At 45.5% G+C, this 22468-nt stretch overlaps 5 protein-coding genes across 5 annotated transcripts; all 5 read left to right on the top strand.

The window, feature by feature from the left end:
• Nucleotides 1-13829: 13829 nt before the first annotated feature.
• LOC147988663 (uncharacterized) lies at nucleotides 13830-14673 on the top strand. Its single transcript, XM_087535392.1, has 5 exons — nucleotides 13830-13892; nucleotides 13962-14043; nucleotides 14126-14218; nucleotides 14287-14403; nucleotides 14477-14673. The coding sequence occupies exons 1-5, from the start codon at nucleotides 13830-13832 to the stop codon at nucleotides 14671-14673; spliced, it is 552 nt and encodes a 183-aa protein (XP_087391518.1).
• A 666-nt stretch (nucleotides 14674-15339) lies between these two features.
• Nucleotides 15340-16961, top strand: LOC147988662 (uncharacterized). The gene is made up of 9 exons (XM_087535389.1): nucleotides 15340-15397; nucleotides 15482-15586; nucleotides 15676-15831; nucleotides 15918-15995; nucleotides 16089-16214; nucleotides 16300-16404; nucleotides 16494-16643; nucleotides 16763-16854; nucleotides 16914-16961. Exons 1-9 carry the CDS (start codon nucleotides 15340-15342, stop codon nucleotides 16959-16961), a joined length of 918 nt encoding a protein of 305 aa, XP_087391515.1.
• Nucleotides 16962-17241: 280 nt separating this feature from the next.
• Nucleotides 17242-18507, top strand: LOC147988661 (uncharacterized). Its single transcript, XM_087544830.1, has 3 exons — nucleotides 17242-17269; nucleotides 17367-17459; nucleotides 17558-18507. Exons 1-3 carry the CDS (start codon nucleotides 17242-17244, stop codon nucleotides 18505-18507), a joined length of 1071 nt encoding a protein of 356 aa, XP_087400956.1.
• Nucleotides 18508-18860: 353 nt separating this feature from the next.
• LOC147988660 (uncharacterized) lies at nucleotides 18861-20960 on the top strand. Its single transcript, XM_087535387.1, has one exon. It carries the CDS (start codon nucleotides 18861-18863, stop codon nucleotides 20958-20960), a length of 2100 nt encoding a protein of 699 aa, XP_087391513.1.
• A 21-nt stretch (nucleotides 20961-20981) lies between these two features.
• Nucleotides 20982-21902, top strand: LOC147988659 (uncharacterized). The gene has a single exon (XM_087535381.1). The coding sequence runs from the start codon at nucleotides 20982-20984 to the stop codon at nucleotides 21900-21902; it is 921 nt and encodes a 306-aa protein (XP_087391507.1).
• The last annotated feature ends 566 nt before the right edge of the window (nucleotides 21903-22468 follow it).

Genomic DNA, 22468 nt, shown 5'->3' with positions numbered 1-22468 from the left:
TATGGTTTGGTCTAAGCACAGATGGCATTAATCCTTTTGGGGAGCAGAGCAGCAACCATAGCACCTGGCCTGTGACTCTATGTTTTTATAACCTTCCTCCTTGGTTGTGCATGAAGCGGAAGTTCATTATGATGCCAGTGCTCATCCAAGGCCCTAAGCAACCCGGCAACGACATTGATGTGTACCTAAGGCCATTAGTTGAAGAACTCTTACAACTGTGGAATGGAACAGGTGTACGTGCGTGGGATGAGCACATGGGGGAAGAATTTGACCTAAAGGCGTTGCTGTTCGTGAAGATTATGAAAAGTTTGATGAAATTGCTCCATTCATGGTGAATATTGACCCGAGCATCCCGTTAAATGATGAAGATTTTCCATGGCTACGACGCAAAGGGACACACGCGAAGAAAAAGTTTCACACCCAAAGATCTGGGATGTGATCGGCTTAACTATCATCACTTTCTTCTGTGTTTCACACACAGGAGGGAATCTCTGTAATAGTTAGGGTAGCTAGTTATGTGTTTTGGCATTTGAAACGTGAAGAAATTTTATGTGCAAGCAAATTCTTTCATGCATTTATTGATTTTTTCAGCTAAATGACCCTGAAATTGAAAAGCATTTCAAATGAACTCAGAAAAGGATGAAAGTTGGCATGGTATCATAATTTCACCCACATAGCATGTGCAAAAAAGTAGAGAGGGTTACCGCAAAAACTGGATGCACTTCGTGTACAAAATGGACAATCTGTTTCAAAGTATCAGGGTTTCGGACGAAAACTCATCCGTTACAAAGGCATTTCATTTTTAAATAACTTAAGCATTACCAAATTGAATATAATGATAAAACACACTAATATTAAACATAAAAAAAAGAATCACTGGAAAATGTATTTTTAAAGTTAAGTTATTCACAAACTAGTGATTCACACAAATTTCAAATAATTCAAAATTTAAACTATTCAAATTTAAAAACTACCGGCACTAACTGAAAGTTTCTAAAAACTATCAAAAATATTCACAAAGAAACTCTAAATACAGCAAAAAACAACTAAAAATAAATAAAACAAAATAAATAAAGCAGAAAAGAAAAAACTAAATGAAAAAAGCCCACCTACCGGGCCACAGCGGCCTGCATACGACTAGAAACCCAACCTGTTGTTGGGCCAGGATGCAGGCCCGCAAGCCCAATAGGCCCCACAGGGAAGAGTAGCAGAGGTAGGCCCAGAAGGCCTGCTTTAGAGAGGAGCTCGAGACAGCAGCGGCGGCGGGGCTTATAAGAAGGTGTGAGCGCCCTTCGGCTAGCGAGGTGGGACTAAACTTCTGCGCCCCTCGCCTGGCAGCGCACCCCCTTTAGTACCGGGTCATGGAACCAACCGGTACTAAAGGGGGGGCCTTTAGTACCGGTTGGAGCCAGGAACCGGTACTAAAGGGGGGTGCTTCCCCCCGCTTGGCCTGGCCAAAACAGGCCTTTAGTACCGGTTGGTGGCTCCAACCGGTACTAAAGGTGTCCCCTATATAAAAAACACTTCGAAAATTTTCAGTTTCTCATCTCCCACTTCTCTCTGCCGCCGCCCCGTCCCGCGCCGTCGCCGCCCCCGTCGCGCCGTCCCCGTCGACCCCGCGACGCCCCCGTCCTCGTCGCGTCATCCCCGTCGACTCCGCGGCACCCCCGTCGCCGTCCCGGTCGCCGACCCCCTCGCTTCACCGTCGCCGTCGCCTTTGGATCGACCTCGCCTCGCCGTCGCCGTCGCCTCGACCTTGCCCGCGCGCGCTGTGAGCCCCTCCCCCAGCCCCTCTCCTCCCTCCAATTGATCGTAGCGCACACCGGCGTCGGCGCCGGCGCCGACCGTAGCGCACACACACACGCGCGCACACACACACTACATGCACACACACACACACACACACTACACACACACTATACGCGCACACACACACACAATTTTTCTGTTTTTAGCTTTTAGTTTTTTCTGTTTTTCTGTTTTTCATACAAAGTTTTAGATGAATTAATTAATTAGATTAGATTAGTGTCAAATAGTATGTAGAAATGTTAGTTATAATATATATAATGTCAAATGTTATAGAAATGTTAGTTATATAGAAATGTTAGAAATTTTGGAAATGTTAGTTTTAGCTAGCTAGATGAATTAGATTAATTTCAAATTGTTAGACGATGATCGATGTTTTTTGAGTTTCTTATATTTTTAGTTATAAAATTTAGAATTTGCATATATGAAATCATCACAATCCATCATTTAAAAGATGTTACTTTACTTTTGCGGCATATAGTATTTTGTTGTCGACGATGCCCGGCCCGCATCCTCGCCGTCGACACGTCCGCGACGACGTCCTGCTTCAGAGGACCCATGTCCGGGACTGGGCTCCGCCGGGCTGGCACTGGGAGGTGCTACCTTCAGGGGCGCGACGCTTGGTGAGGAACCCGGCCCCGGGTCCCGTCGTCGACCCTCATCTCCTTTGGTGGCATTCGCGTGGGCCACTTTCGGTGCGGAGGGAGCCGGCCCCGCCGGAGGTGGTACATCGCCGTGTCAGGGAGGAGGACGAGCACGTCCATCGCTACATGGCTGCTATGGACGTCAGGTGCAGAAGATACATGCATGCCCTAATGATTGCATCCTCTACCGCGGTGAGTACGAGGATTTGAACGCTTGCCCGGTATGTGGTGCATTGCGCTATAAGATCTGCCGCGATGACCCTGGTGATGTCGAGGGCCGGCGCCCCAGGAAGAAGATTCCTGCCAAGGTGATGTGGTATGCTCCTATAATACCACGGTTGAAACGTTTGTTCCAAAACAAAGAGCATGCCAAGGCGATGCGATGGCACAGAGAAGACCGTAAGAAAGACGGAAAGTTGAGAGTACCCGCTGACGGGTCGCAGTGGAGAAAAATCGAAAGAAAGTACGGGAAGGAGTTTGCAGATGACGCAAGTAGCGTATGGTTTGGTCTAAGCACAGATGGCATTAATCCTTTTGGGGAGCAGAGCAGCAACCATAGCACCTGGCCTGTGACTCTATGTTTGTATAACCTTCCTCCTTGGTTGTGCATGAAGCGGAAGTTCATTATGATGCCAGTGCTCATCCAAGGCCCTAAGCAACCCGGCAACGACATTGATGTGTACCTAAGGCCATTAGTTGAAGAACTCTTACAACTGTGGAATGGAACAGGTGTACGTGCGTGGGATGAGCACATGGGGGAAGAATTTGACCTAAAGGCGTTGCTGTTCGTGAAGATTATGAAAAGTTTGATGAAATTGCTCCATTCATGGTGAATATTGACCCGAGCATCCCGTTAAATGATGAAGATTTTCCATGGCTACGACGCAAAGGGACACACGCGAAGAAAAAGTTTCACACCCAAAGATCTGGGATGTGATCGGCTTAACTATCATCACTTTCTTCTGTGTTTCACACACAGGAGGGAATCTCTGTAATAGTTAGGGTAGCTAGTTATGTGTTTTGGCATTTGAAACGTGAAGAAATTTTATGTGCAAGCAAATTCTTTCATGCATTTATTGATTTTTTCAGCTAAATGACCCTGAAATTGAAAAGCATTTCAAATGAACTCAGAAAAGGATGAAAGTTGGCATGGTATCATAATTTCACCCACATAGCATGTGCAAAAAAGTAGAGAGGGTTACCGCAAAAACTGGATGCACTTCGTGTACAAAATGGACAATCTGTTTCAAAGTATCAGGGTTTCGGACGAAAACTCATCCGTTACAAAGGCATTTCATTTTTAAATAACTTAAGCATTACCAAATTGAATATAATGATAAAACACACTAATATTAAACATAAAAAAAAGAATCACTGGAAAATGTATTTTTAAAGTTAAGTTATTCACAAACTAGTGATTCACACAAATTTCAAATAATTCAAAATTTAAACTATTCAAATTTAAAAACTACCGGCACTAACTGAAAGTTTCTAAAAACTATCAAAAATATTCACAAAGAAACTCTAAATACAGCAAAAAACAACTAAAAATAAATAAAACAAAATAAATAAAGCAGAAAAGAAAAAACTAAATGAAAAAAGCCCACCTACCGGGCCACAGCGGCCTGCATACGACTAGAAACCCAACCTGTTGTTGGGCCAGGATGCAGGCCCGCAAGCCCAATAGGCCCCACAGGGAAGAGTAGCAGAGGTAGGCCCAGAAGGCCTGCTTTAGAGAGGAGCTCGAGACAGCAGCGGCGGCGGGGCTTATAAGAAGGTGTGAGCGCCCTTCGGCTAGCGAGGTGGGACTAAACTTCTGCGCCCCTCGCCTGGCAGCGCACCCCCTTTAGTACCGGGTCATGGAACCAACCGGTACTAAAGGGGGGGCCTTTAGTACCGGTTGGAGCCAGGAACCGGTACTAAAGGGGGGTGCTTCCCCCCGCTTGGCCTGGCCAAAACAGGCCTTTAGTACCGGTTGGTGGCTCCAACCGGTACTAAAGGTGTCCCCTATATAAAAAACACTTCGAAAATTTTCAGTTTCTCATCTCCCACTTCTCTCTGCCGCCGCCCCGTCCCGCGCCGTCGCCGCCCCCGTCGCGCCGTCCCCGTCGACCCCGCGACGCCCCCGTCCTCGTCGCGTCATCCCCGTCGACTCCGCGGCACCCCCGTCGCCGTCCCGGTCGCCGACCCCCTCGCTTCACCGTCGCCGTCGCCTTTGGATCGACCTCGCCTCGCCGTCGCCGTCGCCTCGACCTTGCCCGCGCGCGCTGTGAGCCCCTCCCCCAGCCCCTCTCCTCCCTCCAATTGATCGTAGCGCACACCGGCGCCGGCGCCGGCGCCGACCGTAGCGCACACACACACGCGCGCACACACACACTACATGCACACACACACACACACACACACTACACACACACTATACGCGCACACACACACACAATTTTTCTGTTTTTAGCTTTTAGTTTTTTCTGTTTTTCTGTTTTTCATACAAAGTTTTAGATGAATTAATTAATTAGATTAGATTAGTGTCAAATAGTATGTAGAAATGTTAGTTATAATATATATAATGTCAAATGTTATAGAAATGTTAGTTATATAGAAATGTTAGAAATTTTGGAAGTGTTAGTTTTAGCTAGCTAGATGAATTAGATTAATTTCAAATTGTTAGACGATGATCGATGTTTTTTGAGTTTCTTATATTTTTAGTTATAAAATTTAGAATTTGCATATATGAAATCATCACAATCCATCATTTAAAAGATGTTACTTTACTTTTGCGGCATATAGTATTTTGTTGTCGACGATGCCCGGCCCGCATCCTCGCCGTCGACACGTCCGCGACGACGTCCTGCTTCAGAGGACCCATGTCCGGGACTGGGCTCCGCCGGGCTGGCACTGGGAGGTGCTACCTTCAGGGGCGCGACGCTTGGTGAGGAACCCGGCCCCGGGTCCCGTCGTCGACCCTCATCTCCTTTGGTGGCATTCGCGTGGGCCACTTTCGGTGCGGAGGGAGCCGGCCCCGCCGGAGGTGGTACATCGCCGTGTCAGGGAGGAGGACGAGCACGTCCATCGCTACATGGCTGCTATGGACGTCAGGTGCAGAAGATACATGCATGCCCTAATGATTGCATCCTCTACCGCGGTGAGTACGAGGATTTGAACGCTTGCCCGGTATGTGGTGCATTGCGCTATAAGATCTGCCGCGATGACCCTGGTGATGTCGAGGGCCGGCGCCCCAGGAAGAAGATTCCTGCCAAGGTGATGTGGTATGCTCCTATAATACCACGGTTGAAACGTTTGTTCCAAAACAAAGAGCATGCCAAGGCGATGCGATGGCACAGAGAAGACCGTAAGAAAGACGGAAAGTTGAGAGTACCCGCTGACGGGTCGCAGTGGAGAAAAATCGAAAGAAAGTACGGGAAGGAGTTTGCAGATGACGCAAGTAGCGTATGGTTTGGTCTAAGCACAGATGGCATTAATCCTTTTGGGGAGCAGAGCAGCAACCATAGCACCTGGCCTGTGACTCTATGTTTGTATAACCTTCCTCCTTGGTTGTGCATGAAGCGGAAGTTCATTATGATGCCAGTGCTCATCCAAGGCCCTAAGCAACCCGGCAACGACATTGATGTGTACCTAAGGCCATTAGTTGAAGAACTCTTACAACTGTGGAATGGAACAGGTGTACGTGCGTGGGATGAGCACATGGGGGAAGAATTTGACCTAAAGGCGTTGCTGTTCGTGAAGATTATGAAAAGTTTGATGAAATTGCTCCATTCATGGTGAATATTGACCCGAGCATCCCGTTAAATGATGAAGATTTTCCATGGCTACGACGCAAAGGGACACACGCGAAGAAAAAGTTTCACACCCAAAGATCTGGGATGTGATCGGCTTAACTATCATCACTTTCTTCTGTGTTTCACACACAGGAGGGAATCTCTGTAATAGTTAGGGTAGCTAGTTATGTGTTTTGGCATTTGAAACGTGAAGAAATTTTATGTGCAAGCAAATTCTTTCATGCATTTATTGATTTTTTCAGCTAAATGACCCTGAAATTGAAAAGCATTTCAAATGAACTCAGAAAAGGATGAAAGTTGGCATGGTATCATAATTTCACCCACATAGCATGTGCAAAAAAGTAGAGAGGGTTACCGCAAAAACTGGATGCACTTCGTGTACAAAATGGACAATCTGTTTCAAAGTATCAGGGTTTCGGACGAAAACTCATCCGTTACAAAGGCATTTCATTTTTAAATAACTTAAGCATTACCAAATTGAATATAATGATAAAACACACTAATATTAAACATAAAAAAAGAATCACTGGAAAATGTATTTTTAAAGTTAAGTTATTCACAAACTAGTGATTCACACAAATTTCAAATAATTCAAAATTTAAACTATTCAAATTTAAAAACTACCGGCACTAACTGAAAGTTTCTAAAAACTATCAAAAATATTCACAAAGAAACTCTAAATACAGCAAAAAACAACTAAAAATAAATAAAACAAAATAAATAAAGCAGAAAAGAAAAAACTAAATGAAAAAAGCCCACCTACCGGGCCACAGCGGCCTGCATACGACTAGAAACCCAACCTGTTGTTGGGCCAGGATGCAGGCCCGCAAGCCCAATAGGCCCCACAGGGAAGAGTAGCAGAGGTAGGCCCAGAAGGCCTGCTTTAGAGAGGAGCTCGAGACAGCAGCGGCGGCGGGGCTTATAAGAAGGTGTGAGCGCCCTTCGGCTAGCGAGGTGGGACTAAACTTCTGCGCCCCTCGCCTGGCAGCGCACGCCCTTTAGTACCGGGTCATGGAACCAACCGGTACTAAAGGGGAGGCCTTTAGTACCGGTTGGAGCCAGGAACCGGTACTAAAGGGGGGTGCTTCCCCCCGCTTGGCTTGGCAAAAACAGGCCTTTAGTACCGGTTGGTGGCTCCAACCGGTACTAAAGGTGTCCCCTATATAAGAAACACTTCGAAAATTTTCAGTTTCTCATCTCCCACTTCTCTCTGCCGCCGCCCCGTCCCGCGCCGTCGCCGCCCCCGTCGTGCCGTCCCCGTCGACTCCGCGACGCCCCCGTCCTCGTCGCGACATCCCCGTCGACTCCGCGGCACCCCCGTCGCCGTCCCGGTCGCCGACCCCCTCGCTTCACCGTCGCCGTCGCCTTTGGATCGACCTCGCCTCGCCGTCGCCGTCGCCTCGACCTTGCCCGCGCGCGCTGTGAGCCCCTCCCCCGGCCCCTCTCCTCCCTCCAATTGATCGTAGCGCACACCGGCGCCGGCGCCGGCGCCGACCGTAGCGCACACACACACGCGCGCACACACACACTACATGCACACACACACACACTACACACACACTATACGCGCACACACACACAATTTTTCTGTTTTTAGCTTTTAGTTTTTTCTGTTTTTCTGTTTTTCATACAAAGTTTTAGATGAATTAATTAATTAATTAGATTAGTGTCAAATAGTATGTAGAAATGTTAGTTATAATATATATAATGTCAAATGTTATAGAAATGTTAGAAATTTTGGAAATGTTAGTTTTAGCTAGCTAGATGAATTAGATTAATTTCAAATTGTTAGACGATGATCGATGTTTTTTGAGTTTCTTATATTTTTAGTTATAAAATTTAGAATTTGCATATATGAAATCATCACAATCCATCATTTAAAAGATGTTACTTTACTTTTGCGGCATATAGTATTTTGTTGTCAACGATGCCCGGCCCGCATCCTCGCCGTCGACACGTCCGCGACGACGTCCTGCTTCAGAGGACCCATGTCCGGGACTGGGCTCCGCCGGGCTGGCACTGGGAGGTGCTACCTTCAGGGGCGCGACGCTTGGTGAGGAACCCTGCCCCGGGTCCCGTCGTCGACCCTCATCTCCTTTGGTGGCATTCGCGTGGGCCACTTTCGGTGTGGAGGGAGCCGGCCCCGCCGGAGGTGGTACGTCGCCGTGTCAGGGAGGAGGACGAGCACGTCCATCGCTACATGGCTGCTATGGACGTCAGGTTCTCCAATACCTGGCAGGTTCTTTGGGGAGATCACCCGAGCTATGATCCAGTGATGGTTCCTTCTCTTAGGGTGTCCACCGCCCGCACCTCAGGAACCGCGAGTGGCCTAGATTACTCTGTAGTATTCGATCTTTATTAGCTTGCTAGCTAGCTAGCTAGTGATGTATTCAAAATTATATCTATTATTCGAGACGATGTATTCGAGATTATATCTATTATTCGAGATTATACTAAATTGTTTTATATTTCTTTTGGCATAGTTAAATAAAAGCTATGGCGGACAAAACTGACAGAGAGAGAGAACAGACCATGTTCGATATCATACGCGGGCCAGATGCTGATTAGAATGAAGAAGATTTTGACGGCTCCGAATTTCTAAACAACACCGGAGAGGGTGATATGATATTCGATCGCGACGACCGAGAAGATGAAGTCATGAACTACGACGAAGAACATGTTGATCCTGAAACAACAAACACCGGCGAGGTATATATATTTATATAAGCAGGAATCTGGTGATCATCGCATGTTTTAAATGAGTTGAAGATATATTAACGAATCGATCTTTCTTCTTTCAGCCATCCGGATCGAGCAAATCTTCAGGCAAAAGGACGAAACGAGGCCCGAACAAAAAGTTGAAGGAGGGCGTAAAGTACAATATCGAGGCATTCAAACCTAATGGCGAACCATTAGCGCCTAAGAAGATTGCGGACAAGTTCGTTCGTCAGTGCGGAGTTCTTGTGAAGGACCAACTCCCGATCTCCCTTCAAGAATGGAGAAAGCCAGCAAATCCACGTCCAGATGTTACTTTTGTCGACGAGAATCAAAAAAAATCTGCTTTGGGATACTCTCATGGAACATTTCACCCTACCAGATAATTTCACAGAAGCAGATGTGCGGAAAGTCAAGGACGCTGCTTTTAGGAAGATGGCGGTTGCATTCAAGAACCACAAGAGAATGACGTGGGAGAAGTACGTCAAGGGAGGAAGGAAGGCTCCAGTATTCGAGGGGATACTAGAGAATCAAAGTGCTCATTGGGACGATTTCGTGAAATTCAAGGATTCAGAATTAGCTAAGGAACGGTCGAGAATAGACAAGAAGAATGCCGAAAAAAAGGATAAGTTCCATAAGATGGGGCCAGGTGGCTACGCAGTGGCAATGCCTAAGTGGGATAAGTCTGAGAAAGAGAAGGAGGATGCAGGTGTCACTCCGGTTACTAAGAGCTGGCCCCCCAGGTGCAGGACTTGGTTCTATGCGCATGGGGGGAGTTGGACCCGAAGACAGGCAATGTTTCGACGAAGGCATGTCTGAACAGAGCCGGCGATGCTCTACTTGTTGCAATAGAAGAGGCTCGATCGGGGGTGTTCCAGCCCAACAGAGAGAACGACGAGCTTACGCGTGCCTTGGGAAATCCTAAACACCCGGGAAGAACACGAGGCAAGGGCGCTCTTCCGTGGTATGAGGGGTTTTCGGACTGGAACGCCGACTACAGAACCCGTGCGAGAAAGAAGATTGCAGAGGAGAAGAAGAGGAAGATGGAGGAGGAGCAGAGGAAGCGGGACTATGGACGCTTTCAAGGCCTAGAAGCAAGTCAAGCGGAATTGGCAGCTAAATTCCAGCGGCAACAGGAGCAGATCGACTCACTTAGCCAGCAAAGGGGGTCTCAGCATCTGCAGCAGCTAGCGGATGATCCAGCATTGGATACCACCGCCCCATCCATGCCGAGAAGCAGCGTGGGTTCCACCCCGGGCGACGCAGTAGTGCTGGATAGATACCCCGTGGATGACATCACAGAGAACACTAACTGCGAGCTACACTTCAAAATGAAGAACATATCCATGAAGGTGGCGGACGCCGTTGCTTTTTCAAATTCCCCCGAGGCAACCTTCCATTGCAACCCGATTCTAGCGGGCTATGCTCGTGTCTTGGTTGATGAGGTGGTGGACCCATATTCGGAGCTACAGCTTGACATTCCTGGAGGTGACGACGAGCACACATTGGGAGAGGCCATACATCGTGTCATCCTATGGAGAAAGGATTGCATCATCTTTCGAAGGCCACCGACACCGCGTCACCTGACTCCTCGTCGAAGTCCGCCACCGAGTCAGCAGACTCCCGCTCCTCCAAGTCCACCAACGCGTGAGGCCACTCCTCCTCCTCCAAGTCCGGCAAAGTGTCAGGCCACTCCTCCTCCAAGTCCGACACAGCGTCAGACGTCCACTCCTCCTCCAAGTCCGGCACAACCTCAGGCCACTTCAAGTCCGGCACAGCTTCAGGCCACTCCTCCTCGTCCAACTCAGCCCCGTCAGCCGTCTCCGCCGCCTCAGCAGTCGCAGAAGAGACACCCCGCAGCTATGGTGCGTAGCGGTACGAGTCGAGGTCATAGTACAGGAACTACAGGCGGAGGCAAGCGATATAAATATGGTCCAAACCTCACTACTCCTCTTCCTGTGAGGGCTTACGACAGGACCGAGGAGCAAACCAATGCCATAGTGCAGGCAGAAGTCGACGCCCATTTTGGACCGAAACCGCCACTGCCGCCAAGGGAGAAAGTGCCTGTGGAAGTAGTTGACCACTTCATTCGTATGGCTCAACCACCAGCTCCTAAGCCTGTTGACTCAGACTATGAGCGCCACATCAGGAAGTTACATCGACGACGTCTACAGAAGGAGGCGAGCTCGAGCTCGAGCAAACAACAAGCAGCTGTCAAAAAATGCAGGAAAACCATTGCCCAGCTGGGAAAACAGGCGGCGCAATCGATCCCCCCGCTTGTTGTGCCGCCAACAACACGTGACAGTACGCGCGTCCAATATTATTGTGGCCAAACAGTTTACGTTCCCGAGGTGGGCTATGTGGTAATAACCCAGGAGCATATAATGCAGGCTGAAGAGCTCAAGATCACTGTTGGACAACTCCTCGAGATCGAGGACATGCCTGGGATTACAGAGGAGGAAATAAAACGGAAATATGTCCGGGGCCAACCTTTGGTCGAGCCAGAAGATGTCAACAAGCTCCCAACGAGAATGTATGAATTGCATCAATGGTACATGGACATTACCAACGTGAATGTCAAGAAGGATGATTACTACCATGAGAAAGCTGTGGCCGTTGAGTATCCTGAACTGTTTCAGTTATACAATCAAGACGCACTCGACAAATCTATCGTCAGTTGCTATTGTCTGTAAGTGATTTCTTTCTGTAATTTAAGTCTCAAGCTAGCTGTAGTGATCCTTTTGATCAATCATTACCTGTAATTATCCTCACTATATTCTTTTCTGTGGTATTATGCAGGATGAAGATGTATGAAATGAGAAAAGGTGGACGCTATGGCATTGGGTTCATTGACCCAAACACCGTTAATGAATACACATGGAAAATGAACAAGCATCAAGAAAAAGAGGTAGAGGACAGCATGCTAGAGTTCTTGAAGCGCCTCAAATACAATGAAGATATACTACTTCCTTACAACTTCCAGTGAGTCACACTTTCTTGTACTACAAATTCTCTGTTTTTGCCTACTAGCTAGCTACATGTTTTTGCTTACATATGCCCGCTTAATTAAGACATGCAAACGTGTGTGCATGCAGATTTCACTGGATCTTGTGTATCATTAAAGTTGACGCCGGAACAGTTGAAATACTGGACTCGCTACTCAAAGCAAATAGTGACTATAACATCTTGTTTGGGATAGTCAACAGGTAATTTCAATCATTATTAACTATATATCTCGGCCTATTTAGTTCGTCATTAATTTCATGATATGAACTATTTAATAACCCCTTTATTCATTTTCTTTGTCGGCGGGCAGGGCTTGGGCAAGGTTCATCAGCGTCACGGAAGGCGAATGGAAACCAAAGCTGAAATGGTTTCGATCCAAGGTAAGTAATTAAGTAGTACTAGCTAGCTAGCTAGCTAGCTGCCATCTCTTTAATTATCATGCTTGATTAATTATTATCTGATCAAATTAAATTCCATTCTCGTAATAAATGCCCTGAAGCAGGCGTAGGGGACTGATCTGTGTGCATTCTGCGTTTGCGAGAACATTCGCATGATGGCGTCCGAAAGGAGCAGATCTCAAAGACAGGAATGGGTACGCTTGTCAGAACACTATTCACAATTTTTACACCATTATCGATATCTAGTCACACAACTAATACACATGCATATTGATCTCCTTCTTAACAGTTCAAAGAGGTGCGGGACAAGCTCCTACCAACGGAGCGCGTAGAAGCACTTCAAGAGGAAATAGCGGGATTTTTGCTCGACCAGGTCATAAATCCGAAGGGAGAATACTATTACCCGCTACCGCCCCCATGAACCACTTCCAATTGTCATCGTGCTCCGAAGGCACCAATTAGGCTAATGCCACTGGCTCCCAAGGCAACATGCATATGTAGGAGAAATTGTATATAGCTATACATGTGTGTATGTGTAAATTAATATGGTGGTTTGTGAGACATTGATGATATATATATATGATTGGTTCTACTAGAAATTCTATATATATATATATGCATAACGTGTACAATGTGTAGTACCGTAAAATACCAGCAAACGAAAAAGAATTAAAATGGAAAACACAAAATTAAATGAAAAAGAAATCATAAAACCAAAAACCCCACAACCATTTAGTACCGGTTGGTGTTACCAACCGGTACTAAAGGGCTCCCGGCCCCCGGAGCTGGCTCGTGCCACATGGATCCCCTTTAGCACCGGTTCGTGCTGAACCGGTACTAAAGGGGGGGGCCTTTAGTGCCGAAACTTTAGTGTCGGTTCCTAAACCGGCACTAAAGGGCCTTACGAACCGGTGCTATTGCCCGGTTCTGCACTAGTGTAATATGATGGAACCAACGTCCTTAATAACATTTCTTAAAACAATAATTGGAAACGAAAACTACATCAAGCTCTCAAAGATGTACAGTTTGTGCGTACATTATAACTGACGCTCAGAACTATGCATGGAAAATACACTATATAATTTTATGCAATGAGCACAAACATGTATAGTATGACAATAAACCTATGTAACAAATATCCTTATGTACATGTGCCTTTTGCTGAATGTGATCTATGTTTAGATTACCATACTTGATTTGTTTTAAATTAATAACTATGAGAATGTGCATAAGCAAGATGTGCTAAAAGTTCAAGATAGAATAAAGTCGAGGAACTCAATGATTAGCTGTTAATGCTTTGAATTGAAGTACCTTCATATTCATGCCTTCAAGTTCGCCATCTCTCTTGCTTTCATGTTGCATCAATTATATCCATCCGATCATTGTAGCTTTTATGTTTCTCCCATGCCTCAAAAACACCAGAGCCACACAAACATCGGAGGTAGCGGTCATTTCATTTGCGAATGGGTAATGCAAGAAGCAAAGCCGGTGAGCATGAACAAGAAGACGACAAAGCTACAGGTAGTGTTCACTGTACTATGAATACTTGCTTTTATGCTAATATTGCGCTTTTTGCATAATGTATTGCAGATCAGACGAGCGTAAAAAATGCTGAAGAATACAACACAAACTTGATACCCGTTGATGAAAAAGTAGATGCTATTTGCGCGACTGAACCGGTATATAAAGTGTGAAAATACTGTGATGTAAAGCCTGACGTGCAAGTCTGACAATGTCTTGTACCATGCTTAATGTCTTGCAGCACCTACGAGCGAGACAACACTGAAAGATGGTAATCCAAGCATCATAACCATAGATGCAGATGTTGAGCCTTTTTACACGACGGAGACAGGTACATGATTGATTGCGTGCATACCAGATAAATATTGAAGTTGTATTCATGCTTACTATAATCTACAGATGGACCGGAAAGGGTAAGGCCTGGGTACCATGATGATGGTCAAACATTTACACTTACGGCTAGCCTAACACTCGATCATGCTATTCATAACATGCAGCTACGAGATAATTCTCAAGGTATCCATAGGCATGATATCCACCTTCCCAACCGTCGTTTTATTTGTTTTCTTATTTGTATTTATAAATGCAGACGACACAGCTTCCGAACATCATGAAACTCTATCATTAAATAATGAATGCAAAAAATACGCGGATCATGCAAGGGAGCAGTACAATGCAAGGAAACGTGCAGCTTATCGGATTAAACGAAATGCGGATATTGTCAGCTTACAAAATGAGAATCAGCCGGTAGTTGCAAAATCTGGTAAGCTTGATGGACACTCTTAGTTTGATGTGCATACGTATGTTGCTTAGTAGGTAATATTGTGCTTATATCCCGGATAACAGAATATATGATGCACAATAATTTGCCACTTATTAGATCATAGGGATCTCATCAACGCTCATTGGTGGGCTGCTTATCGCAACAAGTTGTCAGATGGTTTGGGTAACCAACAAGTCATTGGGAAGTCTGCTCGTTGCTAGTCTCTATGTGATATCACAAATGTTCTCGAAGATAGGGAGAGAACTAAACCCACACGAGATTATCATGGTTGGTAAATTTATCCACGTCCCGTATGTGTTGTGTTCGCACAAAGTTTCACTTATTACGTATTTTAAATAAGTACTGACCATCATTGTTGAATCATATAATTCAGCTATTTCGGACTATACATCAGTCTCGCCTAACGATAATTCATACCCGGATAATGCGATGGTCACATCGGATGTCCTTTGTGTTGGACATAAAGAAGGTAGTATGATCTGTCCATCTCCATGGTTGTGTTTTATCATTTGGAAATATTTGGTCAAGTTGTGTTTTCTCATTTCGATTTAGAGATAATTACATTAATGTCATCGTTATGTGACTTTAATTTCATCACAGACATAACGCGAATTCAGGAATATAAATGCAAAATAGACCAAACAAGTTCACTGGAAAGTGCTCTCTGTATGCGGGAAAAACAACCTAATGTCCAAGATGAAAATGCACTTGCCCTTCAATCATCAGGTAAGCTTAAAGAGTAGTAACCATGATATTGGGTATGTCAAAACCATTGAGCTGACATGTGTTTGGACAAGTTTTGTTCACCAGACAACCCAGCTAGCTCTCACTATACAGCATTCTCGCATGATGCGTCAACATTTTCTATTACAACTACGGGCCTTTCTGGTCTCGTTAATGAGAATGAAATTCAAGGTGATCATATTTTGCCTACTCATTCAACAAATTGCTGACATGTTTCTGTTATATTGTCTAATTTATGTGTTTGCCCCTAATGACATCAGATGCAATAGCTGTCCATAATTACACCCAAGAAACAGAGGATAGAACGGAAGAAGAACGCAAGAGAGACTATAGAAACGCACTGAGAAGGGCCTCATATCGGCGGAAAAAGCAACCTACTGTCCGAGATGAAATTGCAAAGACCCTTGTGTTAACAGGTATGGTTCAGAATGTTTTTAACAATATAGTCGGTATCGTCTTAACCAATTAGCATAATTTTGTTTGGTCAAATCTGCTTCACCAGACAACCCAACAAGCTCGGAGACATTTGCAAGTTCAAATACGGTCTCATCTGGAATCATCTGCGACACCAAGCATCAAGGTAATCATATTGTGTCTAATCTTCCACCAATTTCGTGGGCGTAACTGTTTTATTCTCTAATATTCGGGAATGTAATCTTGTAAGACACCCAAGAAACAGAGCTTAAAACGGAAGAAGAACGCAAGAGAGACCATAGAAACGCCCTGAGGAGGGCTTCCTATCGGCGGAAGAAACAATATACCGTACAAGTTGAACATGCACACACCCTGCATTTATCAGGTATGCTATTAATGATTTAACCATTATGTTAAGAACTGTTTTAATAAATAAGCAATAATATGTCTGGACAACTTTTTTATGGAAGGCAACCACACTAGCTCTAACTATACATCATTCTCGGATGATGCGTCGGTATTTCCTGATACAACGGAGGTCTCGACTGGGATCGTTAATGAGATAGAGCTACAAGGTATTCTAATTTTGTTCTACTATTACAGAAATTGCTTCCATCTTAGATCCATGATTTTTTATTTTCGGTAATGTTTGTAATGGCTCCAGACGGGATCTTGAATGACATACAAGGAACAGGAGAAAAAACTGAAGAAGGACGCAAGAGAGACCATAGAAACGCCCTGCGGCGAGCTGCTTATTGGAGGAACAAGGATAAGCGTATCCAAGATCAAAACAAACATGCATCTACTACTTCAGGTATGCGCTTATGTTCAAGATCCGTTTCTATGGCAGGCCCTGCTATTTCTATATGTGACTCCTCCAAATCCGATAAATCAAAATTAACTAAATACGAATTGAACTTATTTTTGATCCAGACGACCGAAATAGCCCTAGCTTTACAGAATTAATGAAAGAGGGAGCAACATGTCCCCCTTCAACTTTACACGCGTCTGTCATTCAGGACACTGTTCTAGCTAGGAGGCAGACTGACAATGAGCGGAGACATAATTTAACAAACGATCAAAGGGAGGCGAAAAACGCAAGGAGCAGAGCATGCCATCAGAAGAGAAGTGACGAATTAACGTTGGAGGTCAGAGAAATAATGAACGAAAATAGACGCGAGAGGAGCGTGCAACGCTGCAAAAGCATGTCGGTGAATGAGAAGGGGGAGTCAAGTGCACAAAGGAAGGCCAATTATGACCGAAGGAAAAAAACACCGTGCAAAGAATGCATCGCAATCCCCCTTACAGACCTAGCAGACTCAGACTCCGAATGTCCCACATGCCCAAGCCGCGCATCACCAGTCTCCCGGGCCGCAAAAGATGATTCATCTGATGGCGATCCGGGGACGAATATGCCGACATACTCTGCTGGTGCGACTGGTATGAATTTGAGATTGTCAGTTTCTTAAGCTCATTCTCAGCATGTCGTTCTAACATGATTGTGTCTATTGTCGCTATCTGTATGACGACAATGCAGAAGACATCGATGTTTTCCAAAGCGGCACCATGCGTCATGAGCAGGAAGCACATGAATTGATTGATGAGGAGTACTACATGTTTTGCAATGAAGGTATTGCAAACCCTACACTATGACACTTTGGAGCTCTATTGTTGTCTCTTTTTTTGTTGTTAGTGAATTGTACGTGATTTTCCAACAAATCCCCGTAGGATCCGATAATGACATATTGGATGATGATGAGGAAGCGAGCAAGTCTACCGATAAACTTAGCGAGATTGATCCATTTGACACTGTCTACTCAAATATTGCAGACAACACTCACGTCCTGAAACTCGATGAAAATTGCAAACGCTGTAAGGCCAGGAAGTTTGAATCTGAGACTGACGGCTTCTGCTGTCACAATGGCCAGATCCAGCTTAAGCAACTGGAACCAATCCCAGAGCTTATGAGGCTATGGTCCAGCATGGATGCAGATTCGAGACATTTTTGGGAGAACATACGGTTCCTCAACGGGCATTTCGCCTTCACCACCCTTGGCGTCAGCCTTGATGAAAACTACACAAACATGAGGTCTGGGGTGTACACATTCCGAGCTCACGGCACCATCTACCACAATGTCCATTCGTTCGGGCCTAGCTCGCTTCCAGAACATCTGCAGTTGTACTTCTATGATGATGACCCTAACCTAGATCATCGTAAGGCGGCCACCAAGCAATTAGACCAGGATGTCATGAAGAGGTTAGTAGACATACTCAAAGAAAACCCATACTCCCAGCAATTTAGGAGTTTGGGTGCACACAAAGACAACCTCGATGATTATAGGATAGACCTAAACACCGATAAGAGGCTGGACCAAAGAAGGTATAATAGACCGGTGTCCTCTGAGGTCGCTGCAATTTGGGTTGAGGGCACTGACCTAGCAAAAAGGTTTGACCGCAAGATAACACTTTGTGGTAAAAACAACGAAAGGCATAGTATTCGTGTGACCTCAGGGGCATATGACCCGTTGTCTTATCCATTATTCTATCCAATGGGGGAGCTAGGTTGGCATCCGAAGCTACCCAAACGTAATGTTGATTGGAATGTTGTCCAAAATCCTCGTTTGTCTCATGATGATGAGGATGATGCAGGTATGTCGTTTTGTGTCCCACTTTGTTAAAAAATATCTTCTTGTTTTTTAAGATAATGCTCACGCGATCTGAATCAAACGTGTGCAGAGGGGAATAGCAGGTTATGCGTCTCCGTTAGAGACTACTACTGTTACATGCTGCAAACAAGGCCTGCGATCTTCAATCCAATTCTCTGTGGAGCACGCCTACTGCAGCAATGGGCGGTTGACATGTACATCAAGATTGAGAGCTGTCGGTTGAGGTGGTATAGGAAGAACCAGACGCAGATCCGTGCTGATTTGTATAAAGAGTTGTTGATGCGATAACATCGGGGGAGACGCTAGCAAGCGCTGTTGGGGTGAGAATAGTTCTCCCTGGAACTTACCCTGGTGGCGACCGCGACATGAAGAAGAGACATATGGATGCCATGGCAATTGTCCATACATACGGGAAGCCTGACATCTTCTTGACCATGACTTGCAACCCTAAATGGGAAGAGATAACAAATGAGTTGCTTCCCGGACAGACGACGCAAGACCGACCTGATATTGTGGATCGCGTGTTCTATGGCAAACTAGAGGCTATGAAAGATTTGTTGCTCAAGAAGATGGTCCTGGGTGTTGTTGTTGCTTATGTTTACGTAGTCGAGTTCCAGAAGAGAGGCCTCCCCCACGCACATTTTTTGTTGATCATGGATTCAAATTATAAGCTTCTTGTCCCAGAGCAGTATGACCGACTCATTTCCGCAGAGCTCCCAGACAAGCAGAAGTTTCCAGAATTGTATGCAATGGTGGTAAAACATATGATGCACGGTCCATGCGGTGCTCTCAACCCGAAGAATGTTTGCATGCAAGATAATGAATGCAAGTGCAGATACCCGCGGCCGTTCAATGACAACACGATACAAGGCAAGGACTCATACCCAGTTTATCGTCGTAGAGATGATGGTAGACGCGCTAAGGTTCGAGGGAAAATGTTGGACAACCGATGGGTTGTGCCATATAACCCTTACCTTCTGCGGATGTTTAATTGCCACATAAACGTCGAGGTCTACTCTAGCATAAAGGCTGTAAAATACATTTATAAGTACATTTATAAGGGCCATGATAAGGCTTCTTTCAGCATTGACCAGCCAGACGCTGATGGTAACATTGATGAGATCAAGAGATACGTTGACGCAAGATGGGTCACCCCTCCGGAGGCTATGTGGAGGATATTTGGCTTCCCACTGTGTGCCAATTACCCGCCTGTCTTGCAGTTGCCTCTTCATCTCCCGAATATGTTCAATGCACAGGCTGACTTGAAGAATGTTGTATCCTCCGAGAATGCTTCAAAATCCATGTTAACAGAATATTTCAAGGCAAACGAAAAACACCCTTGGGCAAGGCATATATTGTACAAGGATTTCCCCGGAAGCTTCACGTGGGAGAATAAAAAGAAGTTCTGGAAGAGGCGGGTGGAGCGTTTTCAAATAGGTCGTATCGTGTCTGCCAATCCTGCCGAGGGGGAGCGATACTACCTTCGTGTGTTGTTGAACCATGTTACGGGGAAAACATCATTTGAGGACTTGCTCACCGTCGACGGCGTGGTATGTGGGAGCTTTAGAGAGGCCGGTGAAAGGTTGGCACTCATCGAGGCAGACAACACGCTCGACGACTGTCTTACTGAGGCGGAGGAGTGGGCTATGCCATGTTCTCTTAGGAGGCTCTTTGCAACAATATTGGTGCACTGCGAGCCAGGCGACGTGCGCGGTTTATGGGATAGACACCTCGAGCCTATGTCCGATGACTACCATCGGACACGGACGTCCCCGAACGAGGTGGAGCAGATGGTGTTGCTTGACATTAGGGGTATGTTGCAGTCTATGGGTAAAGACATTATTGATTTCGCTCTTCCAACGATCGATGATGCGTTTGACCCAACCGAGGGAGAGGCCAGAGAGATCATCGAGGAATCAACTGTTGAGTTTGACGAAAGTGACACTAAATTGTCATCTTCCCTGAATTTTGAGCAAAGGGCTGCATACGACGAAATACTAGCGGCTGTTGAACGCGGTGATGGGGGTATATTATTTGTTGATGGCCCTGGAGGTACGGGGAAGACCTTCCTCTACAGGGCGATGCTAGCCAAGGTGAGGCGCGAGGGCAAGATTGCTATCGCTACCGCGACGTCGGGTGTCGCTGCTTCTATCATGCCTGGCGGCAGGACTGCCCACTCAAGGTTCAAAATCCCACTGAGTTGCGATGATCGAGCATCATGCAGCTTCACCAAGCAGAGTGGGACCGCCAAGCTGCTGAGGATGGCCTCATTGATACTATGGGACGAGGCCAGCATGACTAAGCGACAAGCGGTTGAGGCATTAGACAATAGCATGCGCGACATCATGGGAATACGCGATCGACCCTTTGGAGGAAAGACTGTTGTTTTTGGCGGGGACTTTAGGCAGGTGCTTCCGGTCGTCAGAAGGGGGTCACGGGGCCAGATAATTGATGCAAGCCTCTGAAGTTCTCATCTATGGAAGAGTATGCGGCAGCTTCGGCTCATCACCAACATGAGGGCTGGTAATGACACGTGGTTTGCAGATTACTTGCTTAGGGTCGGTAATGGCACTGAGGAAGCCGACGACCAAGGCAACATACTACTCCCTGATGATATTTGTCTGCCATCTACAGGCGAGGTTGACAACCTGGAGAAGCTGATTGACCACGTGTTTCCAAGTCTAGATGACAACATGGCAGATTCGAGTTACATGACATCTCGCGCAATCCTTTCCACGACAAATGACAACGTCGACAAGATAAACATCCGCATGATAGAGCGTTTCCAAGGAGATGAAGTAATCTACCATAGCTTTGACAGTGCGGAGGACGACCCATATGGCTACTACGCTCCTGAGTTTCTAAACGGATTGACTCCCAATGGTCTTCCTCCGCATGCACTCAAACTAAAGCTGAACTGCCCTGTGATACTTCTAAGGAACATTGATCCAGCTAATGGTCTGTGTAACGGGACTAGGCTTGTTGTTAGAAGTTTTGAGAGGAACACCATTGATGCAGAAATCGTTATTGGACAACACGCTGGTAGGAGGGTCTTCCTTCCTCGAATACCTCTGTGCCCATCTGACAATGACATGTTTCCTTTCAAGTTTAAGAGGAAGCAATTTCCTATAAGGCTTAGCTTTGCTATGACGATTAACAAGGCTCAAGGGCAGACCATCCCCATTGTTGGTGTGTATCTACCTAATCCAGTGTTCTCTCATGGTCAACTCTATGTTGCTTTGTCTCGAGCCACCGCAAAGAGAAACATTAAAATACTTATTCAGAAGGAGAAGCCAAAGGATAAGGCCAACAAGCAACATAACAACCCGAAGAAGCGTAAAAGACCGACCGTGTCGTTGCTGACCTCAATGAAGAACATTGTCTACAAGGAAATACTTAGAGGCTGAATTCTGGTCTTATAAGACCTGCTGGATTTATATATGCAATTTACTCTTCCGATGTCCAAGAATTGCTGAAATTCGATTCTATGACATATTTTTTCATTTGGTATCTTCGTTGTTAGAGGTATACACCAATCAGTTCAAGTAATAACTGCATTTCAATAAATTTATACTCTGTTATGTGTAATCTGACATTGTACATGTCACACAACGTACTGTGTTATGTGTAATACTAGGATCAGAAATAATGATTGGCTTCATGAAGATTTGCATCATGTTTAATTAATTTTTTACCTTTATCACTGTTATTTGCTTTCCACTATCGCAATGTTTCTGGCAATGTACATGTCACAAGCGTACCGTGTTATTTGTAATCTGAGATTCCAAAATAATGTTTGGCCTCATATAGAGCCGCTACATGTTACATTTACTTTGTACAGTTTGATTAAAACCTGTAGCATGCATGTCATGTCATCATTTAGCATGCAGGTTATATTTGGTACATTGATTTTCAGTGCGTGTGATACATTTATTTACATGCTCATTAAATGGCTAAAATCTTACATGTTGGC

This window comes from Triticum urartu, chromosome 1A (assembly GCF_056163025.1).
Source record: "Triticum urartu cultivar PI428250 chromosome 1A, HENAU_Tu73, whole genome shotgun sequence".
NCBI classification, from domain to species: domain Eukaryota; kingdom Viridiplantae; phylum Streptophyta; class Magnoliopsida; order Poales; family Poaceae; genus Triticum; species Triticum urartu.
The sequence above is the reverse complement of the archived record's forward strand: the minus strand, read 5'-3'. Positions and strand labels throughout refer to the sequence as shown.